This window comes from Sphaeramia orbicularis, chromosome 18, assembly GCF_902148855.1.
Source record: "Sphaeramia orbicularis chromosome 18, fSphaOr1.1, whole genome shotgun sequence".
Lineage (NCBI taxonomy): Eukaryota > Metazoa > Chordata > Actinopteri > Kurtiformes > Apogonidae > Sphaeramia > Sphaeramia orbicularis.
Window position 1 is genome coordinate 31345771 of NC_043974.1, and position 16447 is coordinate 31362217.

Consider the following 16447-nt stretch of genomic DNA (forward strand, 5'->3'; position numbering starts at 1 on the left):
CTGATCATAACTTGGTTTTATACGAATGAATGAAGCTCCTGTTATTGACTAAACCATTATGTTGTGTTACACTGAAATGATCCTGACTAGAAACAAATGACCCACAGTTTAAAACTAAACTGATTTCTCAGATTCTATCAAGCTTGGCAAAGGTAATATGAAGGATGCACATGCAGTTATGTCAGTATTATGGTCATATATAAAACAAATATAGTGAATGGGTGGATAAATCGGGCTGTATTCAGAGTTAGAGAGAAACATATTACCTGTGTTGCCTTTTAAAATCTAAGTAATAATGGTTTTCTCTGGCTCTGAATGAAACACAAGCATTAAACAAGTGGTGCCACGCACAACAAACCCCAACTCTTGCACGTTTGTAGCTTATTTTGGCATCGACCCAGCTAGTGTCATCACGTCTATGCGTGTGCTGATGTCAGCATAGACATAGACAGCAACAAGTAAATGGGGAAAAAATATTTTTAATTCATTAAGAATGTTAACTTTGACCTACTTTTCTCAAAATGTGGTCACATCTATTCTGGGTCACTGGCAATCTATAGACCCAACTAGTTTTGCTGCTAAAGCGTTAAGAAATAAACAAACCGAGCCAAACACAGTACCCCTTGCCTCTCCTTTGGGGGGCGTGGTAATAAAAAAAGAAAAATCCAACATATAATTCTAAGATTTGCTATATACATCTTGACATACAGCAACAACATGCCTAAATATTTAGTATATATTGTCAGAATGGTGCATATGTCAAATATTAAATTACTACTCTGTACTGATCTGCAGTACTATAAACTATTTTTGATGTAGGCCTATTCTTGTGTTTTGTTTAGGGTTTTTTTTCCAGGAAGTTACTATGACTTATAAAAATGTTATTCTTTCTTGAAGAAACTTTGCACCTCATTTACTTCTACCATCTGCATGCAGGTTACACAGGCGTTTTACATATAAAACACTGCAAACCTTATTTAATCTCTACACAGAGTGCCATTGCCAGGTTTTCCCCTGGCACTTAGATTTTTTTTCCCTGTGCTCCGACTAGATGGATAGCCCTCTAGCCCTCTAATTAGCATGAGCAATGTTCCTCTGACCAAACCACTATCCACTTCATCCCTACACTTTATCAGAGATGTGTGTGCAGAGGTTTCTCTCCCTCTCCCCCAGCTCACTGTGGACTACTTGTTCGGAGGCATACAAAGTCTCCCTCACATTGTCCTTGATAATGATGTCTTTAATCCGACCGGAATTTCAAAAGATCACCTGAATTAATATGAACAGGTTCTGATTGTCACTGTGTGCCAAAGGAAGAGCTGAAGGCAGTTCATCAGAGTGACATGCCGCTTCCAGAATCCATCTACCTGCTGCATCTGCACAACTGGTTTCCTGTGTTTTCTCAGTCAAATGTTAATTTGAAACTCAGCACAAGCCTGAGACATCCCATAGTTCTTTTATGTCCCGAGAACACGCTCGATTAATTTTTAATTTCTGGAAAAATTGTGAAAAAGTCCTGCAAATTTCAGAGATGACTGAATTCATTTATGCTTCTGCTAAGCCTGGATGGTAGAGTAACTTCCTAGGATTCAATATCTCACTAAGTTTACCAATGCACTATAGAGTTAAGCATGATCTGGACTGGATTTGTTTTTGTTTGTTTTTTTCAGTCAAAAATGGACTGGATTTGCTTTACATGGGCACATGGGGTAATACCACTTTATCACAGGACGTTGGTAATATTAATGGCCAATTTGCACGGGATAAGAAATTTCAGTAAAACTACCACAAGTGGGAGGGGTAAATCCATTCACACACTGCCGTCCCCTCCTGTCATTGTGCTTATGGCATCGCTTCCTGTTGTCATAACATCATGATTAGAATATTAATATTGTCCATCAACCCGATGATTAAGCAACTAACATTTTTTTGTTAGCTACATAACCCTGCCACGTTGCTTAGTTTACCTAAAGCAATCAGAAGTCCCAAGTCACAAGTGCCTTTAAAGCCCTATTCGGACAGAATTAGTTTTACATAAGTACGTGGGGTAAAGTAATAATTGCCACAGATTTTAGTCCTGTCCAAATGTGCTACATCAGTAATTATTACCGCCAGTGTCAATAAAGATTACCGCAACTTTTACCTTCTGTAAAAGGGTCAGAGAAAACTACCCCAGGTAATAGTCCAGTAGTTAATAAGTGTGTAGATATTCCGCCATATCCTGTTTACAAATAGTTTTTCGCAGATTTTTTAACCTATTACTACAGTGCTTATGTCACCTAACATGAGGTTTTGAGTAAAATCTAACATGTAACTCACTTTATAGAAAAGACAAACATAGAACTGGGCAATGCAGCCAAAACATTAAACATTTTACAATTTTCAATCAATGAATTTCTGACTACTTGAACTAAAGTCAAAAAACAGGCAAAAAACAAACTTTTTCTACTAAAACTATGTGTTATATCTGACTGGAGAAACTCTTACACTGATCATATTAAACTCAAACAGGTTGCATTGTGAATTTGTCGAGCAAAAAGTATTTCCAGAGGCTAAATTTTTAATTTAACCAATTTCACAGTTTGAAAGAAGCAAAACCTCGATTCACTGAATGAATTTAACATACATTGCATTGTATAACATTCATCATTCTAAATCCAGTCCATTCGAACCGCCTTTAACTGCTGCAACATTACATTTACATTTATGCATTTGGGAGATGCTTTTTTCCAAAGCGACTTACAGGGGAAAAAAACCAAAAATAAAAGAAAAATACAAGAATAGATTAAACATAAAACAGCTGTACAATTAAAAGTGTCATATAGATGAATAAAAAGCAAAATGATAGACTAAAATACAAGAATAGATTAAAAAGACAGAAAAGCAGCAGTATAATTAGAAACAGTGAAATAAAAATACCAAGTAAAACAACAGAATAAACATAATACATTTAAAATGGAATGTTTGAAAGTGCTGGGACAGGAGGTGCTCTCTGAAGAGCTGGGCCTTCAAGAGCTTCTTGAAGATAGGCAGACATGTGACTTTAGTTCACAGCTTTTTGCAGTATGGAAATCTTTGACATTTTCTTGTGAACAGTACGGTCTGAACTTTATTTTCAGTGTAATTCCCTTTAAGAGTTGCTTCTTACAACAGTTTTCTTTTCTGACATTTTTATATAAAATTTTGACCCTCTATTTTGTTGCTGTTGCTTGTTGAACATATTCCGGAAAAAATGACTAGAACAAGCATGAACCCTGATTACTCCCCCTCTTAACAATGTTCTTTGTGAGCAGCCGGCTGTATCTGTGCTGTTGACATGTGTTCAATACAGCCGGCTTGTTTTGTCTGCCTCCCAATTCGTGGCCTTTTCTCTAAAGCCAGAGGAGTGTTTCCTGCCATTCTGTCAGCCTTTCATACAGGGGTCAAGGATGGGTGCCCAGTAGCCCCGCCGTCACCCCTCATCTACTGACTGACTGCAGATTGCTTGGCAGTCGACAGGCAGCACAGGACAACGCAGGAAGTTGCCAGAAGTGTTAGCAGCCTGGCTCGGGGTTTGGCTTTTTCAGACACTCAGTTGGTTAATGTAACGACGACAGCACAGTATCTATGATGGTTCATCTCTGAAGCTTCAGCAAATGCTTCTGCTCGAGTTAAAACGCTGCGAGCAAATGAGGCGTGATGAAACAGCTGGCAGGCAACATGGCAACGCAGACTGATAGGCCCTGGCAGATGATGTCTCCTGGGCAAAGCATCATTTGTGATTTCCTACTGTATAAAAGATCCAGCAGATCTCAGTTTGCAGAATATAGTACAGTGTTTTTTGTTCTTTTTTTCCTCAATTTAAAGTCCCCAGAGACACAGGAGTAACAAACCTGAACGCAATCACTCGATTTATGTCAGAATTATGCTTTAGTCTCCTTTGAAATAATAGATAGATGAACATTTTACTCTAAATACTCTCGACTAGATGTTCAAACACTGGACTACTAAGAATATGAATATAATTACAGTAATAACTGGAATTTGTAGATAATGATAGTAATAACAAGTGGTGCCAGGCACAACAAACCCGCCCCTTGCATGTATTGTAGCTTATTTTGGCATCGATCTAGCTGATGTCATCATGTCTATGCGTGTGGGGATGTCAGCATATCAATTGCCTCTATATATGGGCCAAGTTTGAAGTAAATAGAAACAAAATTAATGTTTTTGTAGACATTTGAAATTTCGCCCATTATAAGTAAATGGGAGACAAAAAAAAAAAAAAAATCATAAAAAAAATTTACTTTGTCTTTTCCCAAATATAATGAGATCTATCCTGGGTCACTGGCAATCTGTAAACCCAATTTGGTATGAATTCAACCATTGTTTTGCTGGTACAGACATTTGAATTTTCGCCCATTATGACTAAATGGGGAAAAAAAAAAGGTTTGAAAAATTCATAAAAAATTTTAGCTTTAACCTACTGTTCCCAAAATGTAATGAGATCTATTCTGGGTCAGTGGCCATATATAAACCCAATTTGGTATGAATTCAACCAATAGTTTTGCTGCTAGAGTGTTAACAAACAAAGAAACTGAACCAAAAACAATCCCCTTTGCCTTCCCTTCAGGGGGGTGGGGTAATAAGACGAAGGCGATGACAAAGAGGACGATGAAAAAGACATAGATGAAGAGGAGGGTGAAGAAGACGACAATGATGAAGACGATAAAGAACACAATGAAGAAGATGATTCAATTCAAAAAGAAGACGACGGAAAAGAAAAGGACAAGGAAATCAACAACAGAGAACACAATGAATAAGTACACATAGAAGAAGATGAAAAAGACAAAGAAAATTTTATCAGCATTTAACGAAAGAGAAACCGGAACACTGTGTTAAATACAAAGCTGAAATTGTGTTTCCCAAGAGACCACTGATGGAATTAAGTGGAAAATTAAGAGCGATTAAAGCAGCGATAATTGGGACAGTATAGGTATGTAGATGCGTTCAGGTTGTGTCCCGAACCTGAACCTCTCAAAAATTTGAGAGGGTCGGATATCATATGGTGGTGTTATTATGGCCTCTTGTTTCGCTGCAAAAGCTTAAAATTTACTGCATTGTTATAACAACTGTCTCAATATTGATGTGGAGGTATCTGATGAAGCATGTGGAATTTAGAGTAGATTGGAAAATATACCAGTTAGAAGTTGTATTTTGTTTGTTGTTTAAGTTTTGCGTAGTGTTTTAATAAATTTGGCTGGCAAAGCCTGGAGATAATACTGACCAAATTTGAAGGTGACTGAATAAAGCATACGAGGAGATAGATAAAAAATAATGTGAGTAAATTAGAGAAAAAATGCTGTAAAATCCAAAATGGTGATCTTGTTAGTTTTGGGGTGATAGATATGTACCAGGTTTTGTAAATGCACACAAAACTTGATTGAATATGTGTTTGTAGACTGAGCTCATGTATGTTTTTACTCCAAAATTGTACAGTTTTGAGCAAATATTCCTCTGGTTTCTACGAACTCATTTACGCTGTGGTAGATTTATAGATTGAACTATACTTCAATAATACAGAAGGATGTATTGTGTTAAGCGCAGACAGATTCTTTATAAATATATATATATATATACAGGGTGGGGAAGCAAAATTTACAATATTTTGAGGCAGGGATTGAAAGACAGTGTATGACCAATTAGTTTATTGAAAGTCATGAGAATTTATTTGCCACAAGAAAATTGACATAATAGAGAATGTTTTTATTCTGTGTCTTCCTTCTTTCTCAATAACTGCCTTCACACGCTTCCTGAAACTTGCGCAAGTGTTCCTCAAATATTCGGGTGACAACTTCTCCCATTCTTCTTTAATAGTATCTTTCAGAAAGTCGACATTGCTGTGTGATGTTCTATTGGTAGCATGTTCTAAAATGCCCCAAATAGCAGAATCCAGAGGGTTTAGATCTGGGCTAGAAGGCGGGCATAAACATGATTCCCAAAAATTGCTAAAGTTGGATTTGTTGCTGTTGTCAACAAGTGTTTTGGTGTTCTTGTGTAAGATTTTAACTTCAAATCATATTTTACTGCATCTCTAACGGTCTTGTTGTCTACCTCAAGTTCAACTGCCATTTTTCTCATGGATTTGGTTGGATCCTTTAGGATTTTGGATTTGAGAGCTTTAATAAAAGCTTCGGTACGTTTTTTGTTGCTTCCTCCACTTCCAGACTTTCTCGTAATAGTTTTGCTCATAGTCATTCTCTTCTTTCCATTATAAACAGTCTTTATGGACACTCCAACTATTTTTGAAATCTCCTTTGGTGTGACGAGTGCGTTCAGCAAATCACACACTCTGACGTTTGCTTTCCTGATTACTCATATGGGCAAAAGTTTCTGAAAAGGTATGGATAATAGTGTTAAGTATGATTATGACATCAATATATGTTTGGTTTCAAAACAATTGACGTAGTGCCTGCTGAGAAAAAACAACTAAATGTGCATTGTAAATTTTGCTTCCCCACCCTGTATATTTTGTGTCCAGTTAGAGAAAAGCCTTCACAGAAATGTGTTACAAAGCAGTGACCACTAACATCACATGAATAGCTGAAAATTGAATGGAATAAATGAACTGAAGCGACAGACTCTGAAGACAAGTGAATCTGTGTGTATATGTGACCTTTGTGTAAGCACTGAAAATAAAGTTAAAAAAAAAAAAACATTCAAAGCGCTTAAATGCTCACAAAGGCAGTGCAGGTTTCAACCGTCTGAAAGCAGCACTACCCCAGTTGCCTTTTGCAGTAGATTATTGATCAGTTGTGGTGTGACCTTGATGCTAACAGTATTGTATCTCCAAAGAAAACCCACTTGAGTAATCAAAGGAAATTGCGCAGCAGTTTGAACAATTATGTGACTGAGTGTTCCTGGAGTCTGTACATTATACGTTTCTCATTAATAACACTTGTTGTTTTTTTTTCTATTTCTAGAGCTTATTGTCGTGTGTGGCCTTTGGCTACGGCTGTGAGAACTTTTCCAAGTACGAGGAGCAAGGAATCGGGATTCAGTGGCACAACATCGGCAAGAGTCCAGAGGAAGGAGAACGCTACACTTTCATCGTGTCCATTATCATGATGCTGTTTGATGCAGCTTTGTACTGGGTGCTCACCTGGTACGTCGAGAATGTCTTCCCAGGTATGCGTTTCTGTTTATTTGATTTATTTAGTTACAGTAGGTGTGGAAATTGCTTAGATTTTATCAATATGGATGCCATTGTCAATTCTCGGGTTTGGGTTCAGGTTACTTTATTCATTCCCAGGTCAGTGGTTTGCAAACTTTTTACAGTGGAGTACCCCCTGAAATATACTTTTTTAGCTAAGTACCCCTAACTGTCGCTTCAGCATTTTTGATTGAAAAAAAAAAATAGACAAAATTTGTTCCTATACCAAAGGTGTCTGTTTATATTTTCAAAACTCTGTGAACAAACAACATATTTAACTGTAATATATTAAAAATAACAAATCTTTATATTTTGCGCACAAAATTTACTTATAAACTAAAGTTTCCTCTTTCAGTGATAAGAAAAATAAATGAATTGGTCATTAATGAATAAATTAACCTTCCATCAACAAAAAATAATAACTTAATTACTCAAACAAATTTATCTTGAATAATATCAAATACAAATGTTCTTAAAATGTTAAAGTGCCAGTTGTACTATATGAATGTTTTTATTGTGTTTTATATTTCAGCATTAATTTTCATTATTTATTTTGGATTCAGTACATGATGACTTATTTAATGTCTTTTTCAACAAAAATTTCAAGTACCTGCTGGGCTTCTTCCAAGTACCCCGGGGGTACACTTACCTCTATTTGAGTGACTGCCCTCGGTAGATTTGTTCTGCAGTTAGATAATGACATCTTTTTGATAATTCTCCAACCATGAACACATGCAACATGAAATCAAGACAAGTTGACTACAGGCATGAAACAAGTTCCACCAATCAGGTTGTAAAAGGGTTGATAAAACAATGACTGTGATAAAAGATGAAAAATAAACCTCTCAAACCTAAATTGTACTCATCAGTCTGATTGTTTATCAATTCCCTGCTCATGATTAATTTTGTGATTTGCTCTTTTAACAAAAATGGAAATTAATGGAAGCACTGTCGCCTCACAGCAAGAAGGTCCTGGCTTCGATTCCAACCAGGGACCTTTCTGTGTGCATGTTCTCCCCGTGTCTGTGTGGGTTCTCTCCGGGTACTCTGGCTTCCTCCCACCATCCAAAGACATGCACTGATAGGTTGATTGGTCAACCTAACATTTCCCATAGGTGTAAATCTGTACATTTACATGACAACTTTTATTCCTGGTTTAAACTGATTAAAGGTTAGATCCTATTTCAGATGCCCATGTAAACACCTTATTCCAGTTGAAAAAGAAAAGTTTGGATTAAATTTAAACCCGATTAAAGTCACTGGTTTAATCCACTTTTGAATCCAGGCTAAATTATTCCTCGGACATGTAAACCCTTCATTCCGTTTGGACTTTATTCCTGCCATTCTGCACATGCTCGTTGTCTTGTCCTGTCGTGTTGACGCACACATTCTGTGCTGACGGAAGAATATGCAATGCAGTCTAGTCAACCCAAACTGTTCCAGTGGGCTATTCTGATGGGATCTACCAGCCTCTAAAACCCTGAAGGAAGAGTTCACCACTTGTTTTTTATTCATTCATTTGTCATGCACTAATGAGTTCGATAAGTGGGCAAATCAGTTTGCACTGCAGTGCACAGATTGCCTTGTTCTTGCAGCCCTTCCGTTAGCTTAGCTTAGCCTAGCTTAGCATAATCACTTTATTCCTATGGCCAGACGTAGCCAGGCTTTTATAGGTGATTTGTAGGATTTTATGAGTGATTTTGTGAAATTCAGTTCTCCCTAATCGTTACTTTAGTCCGGTGGGGTCAATATGATCACAAATTGAGGCTCAAATCATGGCGATGTGACTTACTGCACTAATAAAATCTTGGGAAATAAAAACTAATGTAAAGCTAAAATGGTAAAGCAAAGCTAATTTAGCGCATGCATCCTTTTCAACAAAAAGATTTTCCAACTTCCGTCAACACAACAGTCCCAAGATTGTATGAGTGCAGTAAGTCGTGTATCTAAAGAAATAATTAGGGAGAATCGGATTTCAGAAAATCACTTACAAAAGACTACAAATCACCTTTAAAAAAACTGGCTACGTGTGACCATGGAAATGCAGTGACTATGCTAAGCTAAGCTAAGCTAACAGAAGGGCTGTAAGAACTGAATAAACATTTCTCATGTAAACCTTTATTCGGGTTGAACATTTCCATGTAAACAGAAGAGAAAGTACTTTAGTTCCAGATTAATTTCTTCTGGAAAAATAAATCGGATTTAACATCATGTAACCGTACCCACTGTGAGAGTGATTGGTTGTTCGTCTCTATATGTCAGCCGTGCAATAAACTGGTGACTCGTCCAGGGTGTACCCCACCTTCGCCCATAAGTAGCTGGGATAGGCTCCAGCACCCCCCATGACCCAAGTGAGGATAAAGCGGGTTCAGAAGATGGGGGAATGGAATCAATTTTCATTCATCTGCCATCCATCAAATGCTAGTGAGGTGGTGCGGTGGCATAGTGGTTAGCACTTAGCAGCAAAAAGGTTGTGGGTTCAACTCTCAGTCAGACCGGAGCCTCTCTGTGTGGAGTTGACCTGTTCTCTAATGTTCTCTCCACGCCACATGGGTTTTCTCTGAGTCCTCTGGTTATCCCTGCCATTAAAAACCAGTGCATATAGGTTAATTCCCCTGTCAGTGCCCTTGACCACGGTGCTGATGAAGATCTAGAGTCGGTCCCCAAACGCCTTCAATGGCAGCTCACTGCTCCTAATGTGTGAAATATGCTAATGCTAATGCTAGGTATTGTATATGTATTACAGTGGGTAAAATGCAGAGACTGAATTTCCCTACGGGGATAATAAAACAAGTTAACCTTTAATTCCTGGAATTTAAGCCCATGCAGCATATAATAATGCATCTGAAATCATCATTTAAGCCAGGGGTGTCAAACATGCGGCCCAGGGGCCAAATCCGGCCCGCCAAAGTGTTCAGTCTGGCCCAAGAGATGAATGTGTGAAATGCAAAAATGACACTGAACATATTAACAATCATTTTAGTTCAGGTTCCACATTCAGACCAAATCAATCTCAAGTGGGTGAGATCAGTAAAATACTATCATAATTACATCTACAGGGTGGGGAAGCAAAATTTACAATGAACATTTAGTTGTTTTTTCTCAGCAGGCACTATGTCAATTGTTTTGAAACCAAACATATATTGATGTCATAATCATACCTAACACTATTATCCATACCTTTTCAGAAACTTTTGCCCATATGAGTAATCAGGAAAGCAAACGTCAAAGAGTGTGTGATTTGCTGAATGCACTCGTCACACCAAAGGAGATTTCAACTAGAAGCCCTCGGAGAGCGCAGACCTCCGCCAAGGCTGATCAGTGGCACCCCCCGTGGGCCCCCCCACCCCCGATCACCACCAAAATTTAATCATTTCTTCCTTATCCCATTTCCAACAAACCCTGAAAATTTCATCCAAATCTGTCCATAACTTTTTGAGTTATGTTGCACACTAACGGACAGACAAACAAACAAACCCTGGCAAAAACATAACCTCCTTGGCGGAGGTAAAAATAGTTGGAGTGTCCATAAAGACTGTTTATAATGTAAAGAAGAGAATGACTATGAGCAAAACTATTAGGAGAAAGTCTGGAAGATAATATTAAAGAAGAATGGGAGAAGTTGTCACCCGAATATTTGAGGAACACTTGCGCAAGTTTCAGGAAGCATGTGAAGGCAGTTATTGAGAAAGGAGGAGGACACATAGAATAAAAACATTTTCTATTATGTACATTTTCTTGTGGCAAATAAATTCTCATGACGTTCAATAAACTAATTGGTCATACACTGTCTTTCAATGCCTGCCTCAAAATATTGTAAATTTTGCTTCCCCACCCTGTAAAAAATTGAAAACTCAAACATTTTCTCTTTGTAAATGCAAATATTTTCATGTAATTTTATATCATTTCACAAAAAATGTGAATAACCTGAACAAATGTAAACAACCTGAAATGTCTTAAGAGAAGTAAGTGCAATTTTAACAATATTCTGTCTGTTACTAAATGTTTTGTGTATTTGCAGATCCACTGTGATCTGTAAGTTGTAATGCACATGTGAAAATGACAAACTGAAGCATAATATTTGTTAGAATTGGACTTGTTTTTCTTAAGAAATTTGAGTTTGTTTATGTTATTCACATTGTTTTAAAGGATAATTTGTAGATGCAAACATAATAATTTAATTATATACATACATATATACATATACATATTTTTTTTTTCGCTCTAAAACATAGAGAAACGTTTGGAGTTGACATTATTTATATATTATTATGTTATTATTTTACTGGTCCAGCCCACTGCAGATCAAATTGGGCTGAATGTGGCCCGTGAACTAAAATGAGTTTGACACCTCTGATTTAAGCATTCCAGTCTTTCTTTTTGAAGTGAAGCCACGCTTGGGGCTGTTTCTTTTTCCAAATTTCCCAGAGTGGATAAGATGTTGCACTGGAATTTGTCGTTGGCCATCACCGTAACTCTCAGGGCCTTAAAAAGTTTGAGTATGCTTACATGTACTCTATAATTCAACTGGTTTTCTGACTATATTCTGAATGTGATAGGTATTGTGCAAACATCACATTCCTGGAACATTTTTCGATTAAGATGTGGGATAGGCTAATATTATTTTAGCGTTACAAGGATTGTTCGGACATGTTTGCACCACATTAGGGAAATGAACCCAATTTGCAGGTTGTAACACACGGCTCCTGTTTTCAGTCAGCTGGAGTCGAGACAAACAGCCAAAGAAACTTTAGCATTTCAGGTCAGAAGTAGAAACATAACCACTGTTCAGAGGATATCAACAGGTTTTTGGTTATGAACAAATATTGAAAAGTTGACATTTCCCAGGAGGTTCAGTTCACACAGTGGAATGTCTGCCCTCTGTGGAAAGTACTATTTTAAGCACAGCTGAAAGTAAACAGGAATATAAGTCCAATAGTTATTTATTGCTTATTATTTATTGCTAGTCATGTAAGGGCAAAAACTCTATGCAATATAAATAAATATTACCTTTTCCTTTCATTTTTTGTGATGATGAGAAATAAATGTTATAATAATAGTAATTCATATACAGCAGAAACTTGGAGATTTTAAATTTACAAGGGCGTCGAGAGAAAAGGTGAACAAACCCACTGCTTACCCGGTCACTTTTCATGTCCACAACGCCACATGAAGCAGATAAATGGTTGTTTTTCGTCTGCAGTGACAGCACACACCTCTAAAACACCAGGGTCATTGTGCATAAACTTATCATTCAACAGAATTATTATGAATATTATTGTTAGCGTCTTTGTGTCAGACATAATTTCTCATGGCCACTAGAATTACCCGCATCACTTCACAGAACTCTCGAATATGTCAAAGTGAATGACGACCTTCGGAATTTTCTATCACCGCGACTGAAAATGTCCGATTAATTCAACCTCTGGCGTAAACACATGAGTTGGAGGTCATTATTGTGCAGCTCTTAACTGTCAGAAAAACATGCAGGCATTGATGAAATGAATTAATAACATGATTCTGAAGCTGCAATGGGATTATAATTCCCCTCCCTGGTTATGAATTTTGTTCATGTTATCAGAGGATTACTTTTGTTATACCATATCTAAAAATATTTTCTCCATGACGTCAATTCATCTGGCCTCGGTTAAGCCAATAGTAACCTCTGTTGTCATGACAGGCCAATCTAATGCCGTTCTCATTAACTCTAATTAAAAGAAGGCAGGATTTGTGCCACGCTGTCCAGAGGAAACACTGTAAAGCACCGCATTCACTCAAGCCAAACGGTTATTAAAATGTGAATAATGTTCTCTGTGCTTGATCCCAGGTCAATATGGAATCCCTAAGCCATGGTACTTCCCTTTCACGGCGTCTTATTGGTGTGGGACGGCCGCGGTTGCCGCCGGTGACCCCGATCTGCTGAAGGTCTCCGAAGAACACAATGGTAAAATGACTTGTAATATTCAGTTCTCATCTCGCAAACCGGTTATGTTTTCGAGCTTGGGTGTCAAACTCATTTTAGTTCAGGAGCCACATTTAGACCAATATGATCTCAAGTGGGTTGGAGCAGTAATAAGATATTAACCTATAAATAACGTCAACTCCAACACCTTTCTCTGTGTTTTAGAGTGAAAAAGTAAAATTACATTGTCAGAATGTTTCTATCTCTAATCTACAAACTATCCTTTAAAAAATGTGAGTAACATTCCCCCTTTTTTCTTTTTCTTTGTATATGTGTGTGTATACATGTGGGTGCAGGTGTAATGTTCTTGTTTCGACATCTAATATACTGGATGCTGTATATGACTTTTTTTATATTGTCATCATTGTTCTAATTTCAGTAATTGTTCTAATTTCAATATTGTGATGTGTTGTTTTCTATGTTTTATTGTCTTAGCTTGCATCTCATTTACTGCTGTTGTGCCCTTCTGCTTTGTCTGTCAAAGCCCTTTGTAAACTCAGTTTTCAAAGGTGCTATATAAATAAAAATTATTATTGTTATAATAAAAAGAGTCTTTAAAAAAACACAGAAAATAATAGTGAATAACATGAACAACCTGAATATCTTTAGAAAGAAGTGAAAGTGAGAAGTGAAATTTTAACAATATTATGCATCAGTTTATCATTTACACATGTACATTAGAAATTATAGATCACAGTAGATCTACAAATACACAAAACATTAATAACAGGCAGAATACTGGTAAAATTGCACTTGCTTATCTTAAGACATGTCATGTTTTTCAGATTACTTCAGGTTATTCATATTTTTTGTTAGAGGATAGTTTGTAAATGCAAACATTTTTGTGTAATTTTACTTTATTTACACTAAAAATACTGTCACAGGTTGTCATGATAGTATTTTACTGGTTCAGTCCGCTTGAGATCATATTGGTCTGTATATGGTCCTTGAAGAAAAATCATGTTAACATCCTTAATTGTTGATATCTTCAGTGAATGCATTTTCACAAATTCATCCCACAAGACAGATTGGACCTTTTGGCGGGCCGGTTTTGGCCCGCTGGCTGTATGTTTGACACCCTTGTTTTAGAATATTCAACATAGTAGAAGGAACATAGTTCTCATAAAATGTGGGAGTTAATTGGGATGAGTCGCAAACAAACATTAGCACCTTATTTGTTGCATTGGGTGATAATAGTGCTTGACACTTTGAGAGAAAACAGGGTGAACTTCTAGTCTGGAACTCACCAAGAACCAAACATATTTCCAATTCCAGTTCATTTTCAAGGAACTGAGCTAAGAAAGTAGTGTTTTAAAGCTTATGTTGGACATGTTTTTGAAAAAAGCATAACTAATCTTAACAATGTTTATGCATTTGTGCGTTTTGCTAAAGAGTATCTTGAGAAACCGCCCCCCAATATGAAGGTGGGGGTGTCCGTCTGCAATCTGGTCAAAATCTACAAGAACGGAAAGAAGCTGGCAGTGGATGGACTGAGCGTGGACTTCTACGAGAATCAGATCACATCTTTCCTCGGCCACAACGGAGCAGGAAAAACAACCACAATGTAAGTCAAATATCTACCTTCTATCGTGCATCGCCGATCAGGCTCAGCGTTCATATAATCTCACAGGGTGCAACTAATCTAAGTCGTACACAACGCCGACTCTACTGTAACTACATTCATTCAGAGGTCACCGGTTTCAAACAGTGACGTCTTTTGAGAGGACATTTATCACATGGACTCAGCTGTTGAGTCGGCAGTGGGAGTTGTCTAATCGGCACTTACAAAAAAAGAAAAAAAAAACAGGAAAAAAGTGTAAAGGTTTAAAGGGTGCTGGATGACAGGAAATTAATGAAACCCACTGGCCCAGATAGAATGAACGCGAAAGGCAAGTGATGCAAGACTCTGGGCTGAAAGGAAGACGTCTGCTCTGAGAGACTGAGACAAAACATAACAGACCACAATAACAGAGGAAGGACTTTATCACACCCTGGAGAAGTGGGGATGCTTTACTCAGACACAGTATCTATGTGCATCTTTTCTTCCTGGACAGAAATGATGGCACTTAACCCTTTAATAACTCTGCAATCTCACCGGTGCTGCATTTTGCACTTTACCGCATTCATATTACTGTAACTCCCAAAATGTTTGCGCTATCCACAAAATTCAAAAAGCATCGGAAAGCTGAGATCCTGAGCTTTCCAACACTATATAACACTTTACTGCTGCAATGTGGGGCTTACAAGTAAAAAGACTTCTACACAGGCTGAAAAAAACCCAGGAAATAACAAAAAATATGAAGTCATAATATGGATACTGAATGTTCAAGACTAAAAAGCACGTTTAAACAGATGTCAAGTAGTTTAAAGTTTCGTTATGGACATTTACAGTTGTTTTTGATAATAAATATACTAAAAACTTCAATTCTGTATTTTTCTTTTTTACAAAAACACACTGTTTTAAGCATTTATTATTTATAATAATGATAATTAATGACCAGATATTGAAAGTTAAGTTCTTCATGAAAACAAAGGTGCGAAAATGAGATAGCTAGATAGAGAGATAGAGAGATAGGTCTTTATTGTCATTGCACAATCATACAAAGTATAATAATACAATAATACTAATATAATAATTTGGTGCAGAGCAGAATACAAAGACAATAATCAAAATCAAATTTACACAGGACAATTAAAAAAAAAAAAAAAAAAGGCAAAAAAGAAATTTTCTGACTTTTTTATTGCAAAGAAAACATGAAGACACCTAGGTGGCCTGTTATAATGGCAGGAATTAAAACCTGAAGCACTGAATTTACAATTAGAGTTAGAAATATAAGCGTATTATGTTGCAAAAACACCACTAGCGCTCAGTTTTGAACAGTCAAATACTGTTAGCTTTCCTTTCTGCCTGTTTTTGTTTAACATAGACAGAAGCATTAGTTGATAGCAGGATTTATTTTGTTTGTGAGGACATTAAATTTGTTGTAGAACTAGGCAACGTGACAGTCTTACAGAGTGGATGATCTGTTATGTTCTACTCTTCAGAGGAATTGTACAGATTGCAGTATTACATAGACAAATATGAACACAACACAACTAATTATCTACTATTTGGAAAACAAATGTCAAAGGAAAATGCTGTTCTCAAGTGTGTGCTCCAAACTGTTCAACATTTTTATGAAAGTAAGTTTCTTTAGTGCAGTTAATTCATACCAGACCAATGTTAGGGTCTAACCAAGGTTTTCAGAAGGTTTAGGTGCTGTCATGGTCAAAGCACTTCCCATCCTAGCGGT

General features: G+C 37.0%; 1 protein-coding gene across 1 annotated transcript in view; it reads left to right on the forward strand.

Annotated features, from left to right (window-relative positions):
• The window catches only part of LOC115438332 (phospholipid-transporting ATPase ABCA1), a 419337-nt gene that overhangs the window by 134130 nt on the left and 268760 nt on the right, over window positions 1-16447 (forward strand). The window contains exons 17-19 of the mRNA XM_030161907.1: window positions 6963-7167; window positions 13020-13136; window positions 14547-14718. Coding sequence (XP_030017767.1) covers window positions 6963-7167; window positions 13020-13136; window positions 14547-14718 — 494 coding nt within the window. The remainder of the gene's footprint in view (window positions 1-6962; window positions 7168-13019; window positions 13137-14546; window positions 14719-16447) is intronic.